This window comes from Anopheles coustani, chromosome 2, assembly GCF_943734705.1.
Source record: "Anopheles coustani chromosome 2, idAnoCousDA_361_x.2, whole genome shotgun sequence".
In the NCBI taxonomy this organism is placed as follows: domain Eukaryota; kingdom Metazoa; phylum Arthropoda; class Insecta; order Diptera; family Culicidae; genus Anopheles; species Anopheles coustani.
The window spans coordinates 55,229,856-55,244,767 of record NC_071289.1 but is presented as its reverse complement, the minus strand read 5'-3'; the positions used below and the strand labels follow the sequence as shown (position 1 = coordinate 55,244,767).

The 14,912-nt window shown below is 43.5% G+C and overlaps 1 protein-coding gene across 1 annotated transcript in view; it reads left to right on the top strand.

Moving 5' to 3' along the window:
• LOC131266205 (four and a half LIM domains protein 2) overlaps positions 1–14,912 on the top strand; it is a 122,832-nt gene that overhangs the window by 70,433 nt on the left and 37,487 nt on the right. The window contains exons 3-5 of the mRNA XM_058268600.1: positions 1,215–1,386; positions 1,521–1,722; positions 2,438–2,682. Coding sequence (XP_058124583.1) covers positions 1,215–1,386; positions 1,521–1,722; positions 2,438–2,682 — 619 coding nt within the window. The remainder of the gene's footprint in view (positions 1–1,214; positions 1,387–1,520; positions 1,723–2,437; positions 2,683–14,912) is intronic.

The window sequence follows — 14,912 nt, the reverse complement described above, 5'->3', positions numbered from 1 at the left end:
TGAACAGTGATACAGAAGCAGCTGAACAATGCTTACCTGTGCTCGAAAAAGGTGTATTTATGAATTGTTTCTTAAAAGTAAATATTATTTTAGAATTCTTCTTTAATTATCTGCTAAATTGTATCAAAAAAGTTTGATTAATCTTCAACAACCAGTGGTGTAGACTAACTGGAAACTTCGTGCTTTTCGTGGAAACTTTGTTGAATCGTCCTTGGAAACACGAAAACAAAAACAGTTGGCTCTTATATTTATTTTATAGCTTGCAAGAGGTAGTCGAAATCATAGAATCATAAGATAAATCAAATCACTGGTGCGCTCAGTTTCATCAAAACAACTCAACACCATCGAGGTTTGAGTTGTAATAGGCTACTGCTTCAACCCCGATAGCCATGTAGAGATTGAAAAGGACGGGTAGAAACACAACTCACACTACCGTCAGTTCATCCTTAACGTCCTGCCGTGCCTCGTCCTTCCATCTCCGGTCGGTAAATGATCGCTATTATGGGCTAATTCAATTAAATTTTATGATCCCCCGGAGAGAGCAAATGAAGTTTACACAAGCGAATGGCGAGAGTGAAAATCTGTGCGCGCGTAATGAGCGGTGCAACAACTGGCCGCACACACTGTTGCCAGTGGGGTTTGTTGTTGACCATTTGGCTTGACCAATATGATCGATATCCTACACCAGGGGTCGGCAAAGTCGCCGGCCGGCCCGCCAGTAAATTTTATCCAGCTAAAGTTTTTTTTTATCAAATTTTAACCAAGGAAAAAAAAATCCATGTTACATCACTCCAAAATACTACAACACAACAGAAAAATGAAAACATTTCTTATGGTATCTGGTGTGCAGTTTGAATTTTTATTTAGCAACCTTCAAGAAATGTGTGCCGACTCCTGCCCTGCACAACTATGTAACGTGAAATGAATAAAACTGTTCAATTTCTGACTTATTTGTTATCAATTGTTGTAGCAACAATACTGGAAAAAGCCCAACTTTTGTAATAATTTATAAATTTACATTAAAAAAAACAAATCAAAACATTGTATATTGTACTCTACAAAAGATAAACGAAATGCAAAATTCTTCAAACAATCCAAAAAATGTTCTAAAACACTTTCTTTACGTTAACGAGAACAATATCAATAAAACAATATCAAATAAACATTTCAATCGCTAAAAGTTCTTTTTTCATTCCTTGCTTTCGCCACTGCAGAAAAACATGCCAGGAATGCAAGTGCCCCCGAGAAACGCACGCCGTTTACCACGAGCAGCTGACGACGGTCCGGGATCGGCTCGGTTTCAAACATGATACCAATACCTCACGCGTAGATCCACGCCAAATGGGCTACACCTGGGTACCGCCCGGTATTCTGACTTCGGCAAAGGTAACTATAACGTCACCATCAAGTACAAGTATCTTGTACGATTTACTGAGCGCTGCTCATCGCCTCAACGCTAGAATTCGTTTCTCTATCTAATGTGCTGTCTTTCCTTTTATTTCGTATGCTTTCTGTTTTAGATTCAACGATACTTCGATGTGATACCACCGGAGAAGGTGCCCAAGATTGGCACGCAAGGTGAGCGGTTCCGTGACAAGCAGTTAGTGTACCAGCTGCCAAAACAGGATCTGGCGCTCGATTACTGCAAGCACGTCGAAGAGCAGCACCGCGGCTCGTATGAGGACTTTGTGGCGGCACGGAATGAGATTGCCCTAGACATTGGTGTGTATTGGGGCTTTCGCTACTTGTTCTGGTGATATTATTCGTAAAATACTTTGATTTTGACCCTTGAGAGTACGTTACGTTTCAAAATTCATTTTCATATTTCTCTCTAAATGGTTGAGAATTGCATACTTGTAGGCTGTTGTGTTGAGCCGCTGATATGTAGGGCGTGTTTTCACACCTCCGTTTGTTTGAAAGTGGTTATTGAAATATTTTGAGATTATTTGTCACACTATGGTTCAACACACGAAATATACGGTTAAATGCATGTCATGTCACCAGCCTATGGAGTGGTTGTGCCTTATAATTAGCAAACTAAAATTACAAACGTCACTCAAACACAGACACAAAAACTAACATCGGTTTCTGCTTTGAAACAGTTTCCATCGTCTTTGGGAAATAACTACTAAGTAAGAAAGATAAGAGTAGTACTATGGCGCAAAAAAAGCTTTCACAAATGAGCTTTTGCGCAGCGCTGCTATAGCGCATGGGACGGTTAAACGTAAAGCTTTCTTTTGAATTTCAACATTTTCCGTTCAAATATGGCACCTTTTTAAAGGGGAGGATTGAAAAAACCTTAATGCACTAATCTCACATAGCGAGATGCAATCAAACTTGTTTTCGTTTCATATTTTAGTCCCCCATTTAGTGATAAGTTTATAGATGGAATAATAATGAATGAAAGAAGATGATGTGAACTTTTTTTATATTTTAGGGTATGTGAAAGACACACCGCAGACGACGAAATGCGCCGGTTGCAGCGAAACGCTGAACCAGGGCGAAATGGCTGTGACGGCACCGAAGTTTCGCGAACAGACCCTCTGGCATCCGCGGTGCTTCAAGTGCACGACCTGTGATGAGCTGCTAGTCGACTTGACATACTGCGTGCACGATGATCAAATTTACTGCGAGCGCCACTACGCGGAAATGCTTAAGCCCCGATGCAGTGCCTGCGATGAGGTAAGTTCATCCTACTTCCCTGGCAACCGGAGCATTACGTTCCGGTCCAAAGCTCCGCCTTTCGTTGTGTTTATTTGTTTTGTCATATCCTGGCTCACCTTTTCGCTAATCACCGAGTGCACAAACACGGCGTGAACCCGGTGTCCCAGCGGCAAAAGGTTACACACGAGCCTTTTTTAATTGATTACCCCAACCGCTTAATGGTGAACAAGTGCCCAATAAAAGCCAACCGACGTGACGCCGCTGGTTCAGTGATTTATATTGGTCAAGACACAGCATTAGCTCATATGAACGTCGTAAAAGGGACACGTAATACGTGGGGCCCTCCGTACGTTGTCCTTTCGAGCCCGAGGTGTCAGACTTTGGCGGGGAGGTGGAGGGATGTACATAAATCGCCCCGTAGTCTTGCGGCTCATGTCCGCTCTGTTTGTCCAACGACGACTGTGGGAGGGAGAAGAAGGCGCATTCAAACATTGGCCCAAGCGACACGATTATGTGGATGTTTGTGCATTCGATACATTGCCAATAAAATCATGCAATGTGCCAATATTTGATTTACGAACGGATCACCCCGGGAACATGTTTCCTCCAGCTGGGTTGTGGGAGCAGAGTAGCAAGCGAACGGTTTTACTGTAATTGAGATATGAATAACGGATAGAGCACACCGTGGAAAATGATTGGTATGGCCGTTAGACGATCGAACAAGCTTAATCACATACCGGAAACTGTATAACTTTTTACGTTTGAGTTTAGGATGTGAAATTGTATACCAATTATTAAAATAAAGAATGCAGTATGCAAAAGAGTTTATATTATCCTTCTTTTTTAAAGTACCAGTAAAAAAGTACTGACACAATTTTACAAAAAAAAAGTCCTGATTGATTCTTATCCCCCAACGGCTCGCGATGTAATAAATTGCATGTTTAACAGACCATTTAATGTGTTTTTACAAGCAAAAACGGGGAAATCGGTCGGATTTATTAACATAATTGTTTCCGTTTTCCTCGTGTTATTTTTCCGGTGAAGGAAATATCGCTTTCAGTCGCGCCATCGTGTGGATGGGTAGAATTTCTTGGACGTCCTCAGTCCCCACCTACCAACAAACTAAAAGAAAGGAGGTGGATGAAATGGCTCATCATTATATTATCATTACCGCTGCTTGAACAAATCCCTCACCGCCGTGCAGCGCCTTGGTGGTTCGGGGTGGTCCGCGTCCTCGGCGGTTTCACATTTTCACGCCTCACTAACTTCCGTGACCGTCTCCGGAACCAAACGAAAGGCGAATCCGTTTAGCTCGCATTATCAGCTCGCGGTGGTGTCCTTTCGGGCTTTGACTTTCGCACGTTACGGGTGTTCCCATTTCCATTTCCTGGTGACTGGCCGGCCCGTTGTTAGCGCATCCACGTGCTCTGGAAGAAGGAAAAAAGGCGCGTTCATATTTATGGCACTTACACAGTTGCTGACCGCGATCGCTCTTCCCTATCCTTGTGTGCCGTTTTGCCGTTTTCTTTATCGCCCTTGGTCTCCCTTCGTTGCCCGTCGTGCTCGCCGTCGGGTGGGCACGCGAAGCTGCACCCCGGTCAAAATCCTTGCCCGCGGCTCCATCCACTTGGCGTCGGTTTGAAAGGCCATCGGAAGGACCACAGTCCGAGACACACCCGGGAATGTCGGGATCATAATCGTAAAAAAAAGGACTGTAATACAAATTGACACAAATAGGGCAGTGAAATGGAGAATCAAGACTGGTGGGGGTGGCTTGGTTTCCCGGAAGAGAGCCATGGTCAATGGTGGATGCATAAGCACAACCCGACGGCTCATCGTCGCTGTTACCGACACGTATACGCACACTTTTTGATAATTGAATTTCTTACCGAGCCAGTTTTCTTCGGTAACCCGATTGCTAGGCATTTGGATGCGTGTGTCAATCACTCGTGTTTGGTTTGATGGCGGGGTTTGTTGTTTCCGACAGCTGTACCTATCCGTTCGGGTTTGAATGATTGAGCGAGCAGAGTTGCATAATTTGCAATTAATGTAAATATCCGGCGAAGCATGAGCGTGATTGGTGGCCGTGTATGATGCACCCGGTGGACCCAAAAATAGCAGAAGGCATTTCATCGGTGAAGTCTTAGGTTAGTGTAAAGTTCAGTCAACTTTGCTGGCGTTTGAAAATTAAGAATATAGAGGTTTTAATTTATGCTTGCAGATTCATTATTTTAAAATACTTCTAAGCCCCTCATATTTACCTTGTACCTTGTTTAACTATACTTGTTGCAGTATGTTGTTGTTTGTATTTTTGATAGTCTTAATTTTTTTCTTAATAATCCGTTTGTCAATAAATCCATTCTTAGGATCCATTGCATATCACACATGCATGCACTATCTTTAGCAGTATCATGGAGAGAAAACATTAATTTAATTTCCAGCTATCTATTGGATGCAAAGACACTTTCTAAATTTGAGTTGTCAAATACTAACTTGCGGACTTTGCCAACTTTCTTAACTTTTGAGATAACCTAATGTGCCCCAAATGTTGTCAACATTAAAGATGTTGCGTAAGTTAAATGAACGCAACGTTGACTGCTTGCTAGCGTGGAAGACTTGCCTGGTATCCACTTGGCAGTAGGTCCACAGCTCTAGCATGTACACATTGAGGTGACTTCTAACATTTTACTCCAACTTGCTACTGCGGAGGATAAAAATAATAAATTTGGGGTGCATAAACTCCTCCCCTTCTGCGAGGAGATCAGCATCCACAATTAAATGCTTTCAGGATAATTGGCATGGGTTGGTTTGGCGCTGAGCGTTTTGTTTTTTTAGTAAGTAAAACCGCACTTCCCGAGTACAAATGTGTGAGTAGAAACTAGTCAACGTTTGGATTTGGAATTTTCTCATGCGGAAGAATCGACCACAGTTTCGCGGTCAATAAATTAGATCATCTATGAAGCACTGCAAACACTTAATTTGAGACACGTGTGTGTTTATGCATAGACCATTGAGATTATGCTACTATGTTTATATCTATGGCATGGGCATTTAATATACATTGTTAAATCTATATGTTGTGTCGTTTCTCATTTGCAATTGCCCGTTTGACAACTTTTAACTGTAACCGAATGGTTTACATCTAGTTTTGGGGCGCAATCCACAAAGGAAACATTGTGAAGGTTACGAAGGAGCAGCATGATTTGTTGGTGTAACTGTACCTGGCAAAATGTGCCTGCTGATGCGAGTGCAGAAACTGTTGACATTTGCCGTCACCACAGCTGCCTTGTAGCCAGCGCACTTGTCCCAACGATGCCTTGACGGGCCGGTTGATGGATTAGAAATGGTTTGGCGTCCACAGCTCGTTGGGCGCTGTGTGCCATGGACCATCGGGTTTGTGTTTGGACCGACTGCCGGGGGAGAGCGAACCGGTCCGAGAGCAGCATATAAACATCAGGATCGAGATGACTCTCGAGAAGAGAACGAGCACGCCGTCGCCGCGTTGCTGTGCAAGGCAGACGAACGAGTAGGGTTGCGATAAACGCCTCGCGGTGTGTTTGTCGAGCTGCTGCTCCACGTTGAAGAAGGCTTCACGAGGGCTCGGACGAAGTTTTCTGCGGACGAAGGTTTGTGAGAACGTGACTCTCATCGGCGGCGGTAGTGTACGCCTGGAAGTGAGTGAAACCGAATAGGAGATATTGTGGCGGCACGCGACAGTAGACAGAAGTCCACTAAGCGCAGACGATCGGACGGATACACACAGCACTAGCAGACGGGGCTTAGGCGGCATCCATCCGCGTCCAGCGAGTGTCGTCGTCGTGGTCGTGGTCGTGGTCGTCGTCGGTGGGTTGTGAGTGGCTGTGTTGTGAGCTTCGGACGAGGAAAATTCACGGCCCCAGTAGACGGGGCTAGGGTTAGCAACCACCGGACGGTCTGTTTGTTTTATTTCCTCGTGTGCCGCGTGTTCGTGCACCACGCGTCGTCGCGTCCAGTTGTCGTGCGAAGGTAACGGTGTGTATCCTGTGACTCGAAAGTACCGGCCGATTCAGATCCTGCTCAGGCAGGAACACGTTTTGATTGATCGCTCCAATACTTTGTTGCCCGTCGGTGATGTGAGGGTGCGGGGAACCACAACCACCCGCAACCGCACGTGGCTGTCGTGTGAGTGGCGTTACCGAGCGTTACTGTAAAGCGTTACATCGCGCATCGAGGCGGGTTTGAGTGATATCGCAGGGCTTTTTATTTCCTTTTCCCCGGTGTTGTGTTGCTCGTGATTTATTGCAAGCCGTGCAGTACGATGCCCATTTGTCTATTCTAACAAACACGTGGTAGCGATTTCACACCAGCAAAGAGGGTGCGTTACAAACGTTTGGGAGTAAACCAACGGAATAGTGTTGAAGTGGAAATAAAATCGTGCGAAACGGATTGCTAGCCTGGAGCTACACTCGTTAGCGTGCGGGTTCGGTTGATTGCAAGGATCGTTCCCGTCACCATTGCCATCGGAAGCGTTTCGGTTGATTGTCCGGTGGGAGTTGAGTGATTATCTTCGTCGAGTTTTGCATCGGGCGTTCCGTGACAGGTGCGTTCTGTTGTTATGCTGCACAATGCGGCACATTCAACGTAGTATTTCTTAAGAAGAACCTCTCGCTTGTGTGAGGAAAGGAGCATAAAAGAGGCAAAAAATGTAACGTTGTGTGATCAACAGTTATAACAGTTGTTTTTAGATATTAAGAAACTTTGAGCTTTAGTGGCTCTTTCGTTTCTAACGTGTGATCAACAGTGCAATACAAAATGAGGAAGTCAGTGGTTGTCTAAACCCCTTTTCACCATCGACGAGACGATCGATCGTAAACCGATCTATAGCAGTACGTTGTTGAGGAAGATATAAAGGAAACAACAACCTAGTAGTGGCGAGCAATTGGGTAATTGATTTCCCAACCAGAAAGTGGCCCTCGAGCGAGCGCGTCCCACGATCGAACGCCGGTCTGGAAAGCAGCAACACATTAGTAGCCCTCTTCGCCGCGGAGCTTGCATCGGCGAAACCAAATACGGCTAACCGCCAAAACTGTAACCTAGCGAGGCTGGCGCGTTGTTGTGGCAATAAAAACCTGTTTGCTATTGCCATTGCTTAGCTACGCTCGGTTTTGATCGTCGATAGGACAAATCAGGTGGTTCCAAAACCGGCAGCGCATGGTACGGGCACCTCGTCGCGCGTAATTACCGCAGGCGGATATTATTTTCATCTTGAACGTTCTCTCTCTCTCTCTCTCTCTCGCACACAAAACCACACACACATACACCAACACACATGCTGCGCAGAGTGTCGTTAGTACACGCGACGCGAACACGACCAAATATTCCCCCGACTCGTCGGTGGTTGCGATCGAAAGGAATGTAATTCTAAACAGTTTTGCCGGGTGGCGAAAGGGAAAATAAAGACAAAAAATTTACAGTCTGGGGCCAGTCAGTGGGTAGCGACGAGTGTCGTGCGACAGTTTGGAAGCAAAACCGAACCCCGTCAGCACCATAAAACGAAAATCGGTACTCGAATTTCCAAAACGGTACAAGGTAAATCCACTCGCCTACTTCTTTTCCCTCCCCGTGTGTTTCGATGCTGGTTGCATTTGTGTGGGCTCGATCGATTTGATCGGTATCTGGGAAGGTTTAAGGGTGGTCGACCTTTCCGCTTTTCGAAATGTAAAAAGCTGCAAGATAGATTGTATGTTATCTTAAACGATAAGCATACCCTTCGTTGAACATGTTTACTACAACATCATTCCATCGGAATTTTTAATAAAATTATGATGAGGCTTGGCTAGTATCTTGGTTATATATGAGATTTTTATGATGTCATCCGCAATTATGTTTTTTATTATGCCATGTTTAACATAGTTAACAATTCAAAAACATATAACGTAAACTTGACTGCAAAAGCTATGAAATTATTAAGGTTTATGATGTACAAGCTATTATGATTGAAAGTTTTATTCTTGCTCTTTAATGCTATAATTGCTATTTACATGCTATTTTATGCTATTTTTATCTACAAAACTCGTTACTGTTTGTTCAACTATTATCAAAACGGTACTTTTGAAACGAAACATCAAAGAAAACATTATGTCAAAGGCGGCAAATGTCTTTATGAACGAATAAACAACAAAGGACTATCAAAATGAATTGCTCCAAAACCAAACCATTCGTGCATTCAACCAACAATATTTGGAAAGTTTATTAGACTTAATGAAATTATTATTTTTTTTACAGAAATGGCTGAGATTTTTTTGAGAAATTTTAATTTGTAATTTGCATTGGAAAGCAAATAAAAGAAATTCCAAAAAAGGAACTCGTCGTTTATTCACTTTTATGTTCCATAGGGAAAATGTTTCCCATGAAATTATAAAAAAACCTACACAGACTGCTAGGTTTTTCTGGTGATATTCTCTTATTTTACACCTCAAATATTGTGTTGTATTGCCAATTTTAGTCCTGAATAGCTTATGGTCCTGAAAGGTTTAATTCCGATATTAACTTTAATTTAAATTATTATATTAGCAAGGTTAAATAGCATAATAAGTTACACATTGGGCAGAGTAACCGCTTTATCAGATTTATTTAAAAACAGATGAACTGTACCGACTCTTATGACTCTTTCTTGTGCTTTAATAAACTACAATTCAAAATTGCTGGTTCAGAAAAATAAAAATTTCAAATTAACCCTCGCTGTTTGATGTAATCGAAATTAAATTATTTGAAATATTCAATAATACAATGTAAATTCTTCCATTCCAATCTCGATGCATACAACGACGCATGGTTCCGAAGTGTCTTGAATGACCCGCTTGAAACCTTACAGAAGCCAACACCCCAAAACCGCACCGTCTGTGCAATGATTGCCATAATAGCATTCCGCGGTAGTCTTTGCCTCGGCCTGCAAGTCAAGCTCCACGTGTCCACGGCCCTTCGTGAACCATGCAGCGTACCAGCATCGGTTACTTTCCCCCCGTTCCAAGTGCAGGCGAAGCAGTGTGTGCAGTGTTGGTGTCACAATTAAATTAATTAAAAAGGTAGCACCCGACCGCATGGGGCGAACTGACTGAGATCGATCGGTTCCGGCTTTCTTGGGGTGTGGCACGCGGTTTTCGTCTGTTATGCCGGTTCGAAATTCACCCCCGAAGTCACCGGGTGCAAAGCATGGTTTGCACCGTTGTGCGCCAAAGCAAGCTTGTCGCGGCCCGCTATCAGCCGGAAGGAATGCCACGAGAATGGCATTTAGATAAGTCAGTCCCGTCCCGTATCGCCATGACGGACGCCGCGACTGCTCACTTATTTTCCTCCCCCCATCGTGCCGGGAAAACGAGGAAGCGTTACAATACGCTCACACCAGTAAAGGTGCCAAAATGGGACGGTAGCAAGCCTTATGTCGACAGTTGGTCTGACTTGCAGAGTGAGAGAGGCCGCCATTTTCGTCGAATAAGCTCAATGACATTTAAATGTCAGCAGGTTCCAAAATACTAGCCGTTTTCCCCTCTTCATTCGCTGTCGGCCGGAACTTATCAACCATCAACGCATTCATTTTCCTTCGGGCGCTTTTGGGCGCCATCCACACTGGACGGGTTCACCAGCCGGAAATCGCGTCCTGTCGAAAGATCGCATAAATCGAAACTGAAATATGTGCTCTCCCCCTAGCTTTCGGCGAGAAAGACACAAGACTCGGACCGCTCCGAACGTTGCCAAAAAAGTGTGTGCGTGTGTGAGGGTAAGCGTGGTTCGGAAAAAAGAAACGAACGCCAAAGATCTGGCGCTGCTAGACAGTTTTTAAAGGGCACGAGAGAAGCTGCATACACCATTTGCCAGATTGGTGTCGGGTTTGAGGAAATTTCGCCCGTCTATCGGCCATTGGAAATTCTTTTTTTTCTTTTGACCCCTGATCGAGATCGTAAAATTGTGCCCCAAACCACTCGACGCCAATACGATGTTGATTCATTCAAGTTGATTTAGAAAGTCTGAAATCTGCTTAGTTGATGTCCTTGGTAAGGCGGATCGGTCGGTCTGTTCGGGCCTCGAGCCTGGCCTGACCGTTTGCAACGAGAAGCAAAAACGAATCCTCTCACCATCTCCTCGGCCGTCCCACACTCCCAGACACACACAAACACACATGCCCAGTATCCAACATCGTGGGAGACCAAGCGGAAGCCTTAGGCGCACATATATCCTTTGGTTTTTATTTTTCCTGCTAATGAAATGCTATGTCGGTGGCGTCGACAGGGCCTATAAGCCATTCCAAAGACGGAACCCTCACCTCTTCCACTCTGGTGCTGTCCCCTTCCGGTGGTCCTGCCTCTGCTTGAAGTTCTCTTCCATTTCAAGGCGGTATATGCGGCATGTTGGAAAAGTGCAGTAGCAGCATCGCGTCAAGCTTCGAGCGGGTTTGTTTGCGTTGGGGCAACACACTTGAAAGCAGGGCAAATATCCGGAGGGAATAAGCGTACAATAAGGCAAACATACAGTTATTTTGTGCCAGGCAAACGTTTTGTGCCTTGATGTTTCGGAGCGACTGAAGGAAAAGGCCAGCTAAAACCGTCGTGCTTTGATCGTGTTGTCGGGCGGAACGCCTAAACTGTTTCTAGCCGTTCATGTAACATATTCCAGAATTGTTCCATTCTATCCAATGTTTTTAATTAAAATTCTGACTGACGTTGGTGTTTTTGGGCGCTAGCTGCAAGCCACAAATACAAGTAGTAAAATATAAGTTTCATCTGCAAATTTCCATTAGTCAAATGGTTCGAATGGGACGGTTTATCTTAAAACTTCGATTACAACTATATTGCTAGGGCGAGTTTTTATCAAGGTCTTTTTTCTTTTTTTGATCTCCCTGCGCCGAACGTCAAGTGCAGCTTAGGAAAGATAACATTGTACCAACCTCAGAACCGCCGACGCACCGACCTTACTTCCGCCTTGCGCCAGATATCGTGTTATTATCATAATGAAGATTGAGTGAAATGGTCCAGAACAAAGCTCATCATCTTCTGGTTTCTGGTGCCAGCGCTGCGCGTTGCCCCACTGCCTCCCCTTCGCTCGTCCATCTTCCCCTGAGCGCCGCAGCAAGAGCCAAAAGGATTTAATTTAATTTAATAACAGCTGAACTTCGGCCAGCGGTGCACAATTTCGTCCGCACCCCTACAAGTCCCTTTTTTTGCAGCATGACATTTCGAGCGTTCGTTTCAACGTTCAAGCTGCTCACTAGGCCACCAGCACTCATCGTCGTGTTGTCAGCTCGGGCACAACGGCGGGGCGGGGTCGGATGGAACGGATTCGCTTCAGCGGAACTCATTCACTTGGCGTCAGCAATTGTTTCCGCGATTCGTTTACGTCGCTTTGCTAAATGGACGCCTTTTCCCCCCATAATACTGGCCCACAACGTGCTGCTACATGTGGTTGGTTTGTTTGAAGGTGGTTTAACAATTTCCTCCCGAAAACGGGAAACAAATGCTCTAATGGAGACGCCTGGTACTTTGTAGCAATAATATTGTTTTAGGGATGTAGTCTTTTTTGTTGTTGTTTGATTTCATTGTACTTGTCCGATTTGATGATACTTGTTGCAATAAAAAAAGTATGTTAAATGAACCATTTAAGCATTATTCCTTCATCGACCAGTGACGTCCAGTCAATCGCCATTGCGTTAGGAAGACAAATTTTGTTTTTGCTAGATCATCAACCATTATCATCCATCATCGTTTGATTGACCGTCAAACATACGACTTCCTCGCGCATTCGTTTCGCCACTGGGTGTTTGTGTGTGTGTTTTCCACCCGTTGCAAATGCAGCGTGACCTGCTCGTTTGCCACAAAGTTGATTTAGTAGCCAATATTGCGAAGGTCATCCTGTCTGTCTGACAGCAGGATGCGGGCTACAAATAATGATCATAAAAAAGCTCGATGTGGAGGAGGAGCAACTTGTACATTGGAACCAGTTCCCAGTCAGTCAGTCAGCCAGCCAGCCAGCCAGCCAGCCAGCCAGCCAGCCAGTCAGCCAGTCAACCAGCCAGGGCCGCCAAGGTTGGGACAAGCCCACGGGGCCCCTATGGGGTGCCTAGGTAATAACTGGACCGAACCCTCCGGTCAGTCATCAATAAATTTCCCATCAAACGGGCCTGGGCTAGCCAGTTCCAGTCCCGTCATGAGCGAACGACCATCGTTACGGTTTTATTGGAGGGAGTCAGTTCGAAGGGGAATGAATGTAGGAAGCTATTTTGGGATGAATGAATATTCCACCTCCGAACGCATCGTCCGGTGTTTATCTTGTGGACAAAAAGGGAGAAAGTTACTCTTTAACATTATGTTTTGCTATGTGTAAACCCTTTCCTCTACACTTTAATTAGTAATGTATCAGTCTGTTGATTGGTGATCAATAGGAGTCTGTGGTTAGGTTAGACAAAAATACGTTGAATGAACTGCGAAGCATAATTCTTGAGAACAATTTGTTCACATTTAACTGCACTAGGATCGCTCCCGTGGCTTCGTTATATGGAGCTTTCCGAATTGAACGTATTTGTAAAATGATGCTAGTTTTTAATTAAATTATGTATAAATCCATTAAGTTCAATTTAAACGCTCGTAGATTTATTTGGTTACTATTATTAGTTTGGAAAATCTCTGATACATAGAATATATATTTTTAATAAAAATAACAATTTACGGATAGAGCTTTTTCCTAATTCATAACATTAAATGTATGAAGCTCCTTGGTTTTAACATATCTATAATTTCCTCGCGCCGGTCGTTTCTTTATTAGATGTGATTATGGTTATTTCACGAGGTGTAACGTCCTTTCGCAACGAACAGTATTTTAGCCCATAGATGGCGCTGCAACATTAGGAGAAGGTCCTATTTTTTCTTCATTTAAATCTTTACGATTAACGATAATAACCATTGCTGGAATACACTTGTAGTCTCTGGGCGTGTACTATATATAGATTACTACCATGTACACTATATTTAGTGTTGGTATTCTATTAGATACGAGCAAATCGGAATCTAGTCTGCTACTAGAGACTTTCTCTTAACTGACCAGTAGCGCACTCTGTTGGAAAATGTTGTAATATAGAGAAGCGTTCATGAGATTCAGATTAATTAAAAGTACCGGACAAAGATTAACTATATATGAATGGAATATCACGAATATGTGTAGAATTTTATATTTTAGATTTTTAGCTATGAAATAGCTATATTTATTCAATAAATAAATTCTAATAGTTTAAAAAAAAATATACTAGGCGCAGCCTTTAACAGTTTGCACATGCAAACAATGAAGTAGATCAATTGTTTCATTCCTGAAATATTTTTTTTACTGAGAAACAACGTTTAAGTTTACTTATATTTAGATTTATGACATATTGTTTAGAAGTAACATATTTTTAGTTAGTAGGCTTGATCGTCAGTAATACCTAAAGTTAGCCACGTTTCATTATTTGATTTTTTATTTTTATTATTTTGCACGTTTTTTTCATTTCGTACGTATTTTTATTACCTAATATTTTTTACTTATTTTTTATATCTTTGCGGACTTGTGGCATTGAAATGGAAATATCAATTTTATTTGTTTAGTCTAATTTTTGGATGTCACCCAAGACACTTCTAAGCAATCTTATAATTGCATTCAAAATGAATGTTCTATGCATCGTAGTGGTTTTATAGACGAGTTTAGAGTGTGTCTCTCGAACAGTAATGTACCGGAAATTATTACAGCGATGATTGTTAATTGCGTTGGCGTTAATTGGGTACCTAACCTTGTACACCGACGCGACATATTTGATAAAATGTAAAAATATACCAACACGAATGATGACGTTCTTAAGAAAAGACCCGTCTCAAAGCAATGAGAATCCCTAACCCGAACTACAGCTGACGACGGTCAGGTTCAGCTCCTGGCAATAGAAAAACATCAAAAAAAACCTGAAGGTCACTTAGCTTGATCACCGGGAAAAAGGGTGGCGGCTGTCAATGTGTCGATGGTTCTACAATCCACCCAACCCTGCGACCCTTCCGTGGCGCTCGGTGACGCATCGAGGATGTTCGCAAGGAGGCTATTTTTAACGCATCCCTCACACCCCGTTCCTTCAAGGTATTCTCCTCTGCCCAGTTCGGGGTGGTTTAATTCGGTAGGCTGATCTATTTCGGATAAAGCGCAATGTCCGCGTACTGTAAACAGTGGGCAAACCCGGTGCAGAGTGGATGCGTTTTAGGGGTGCA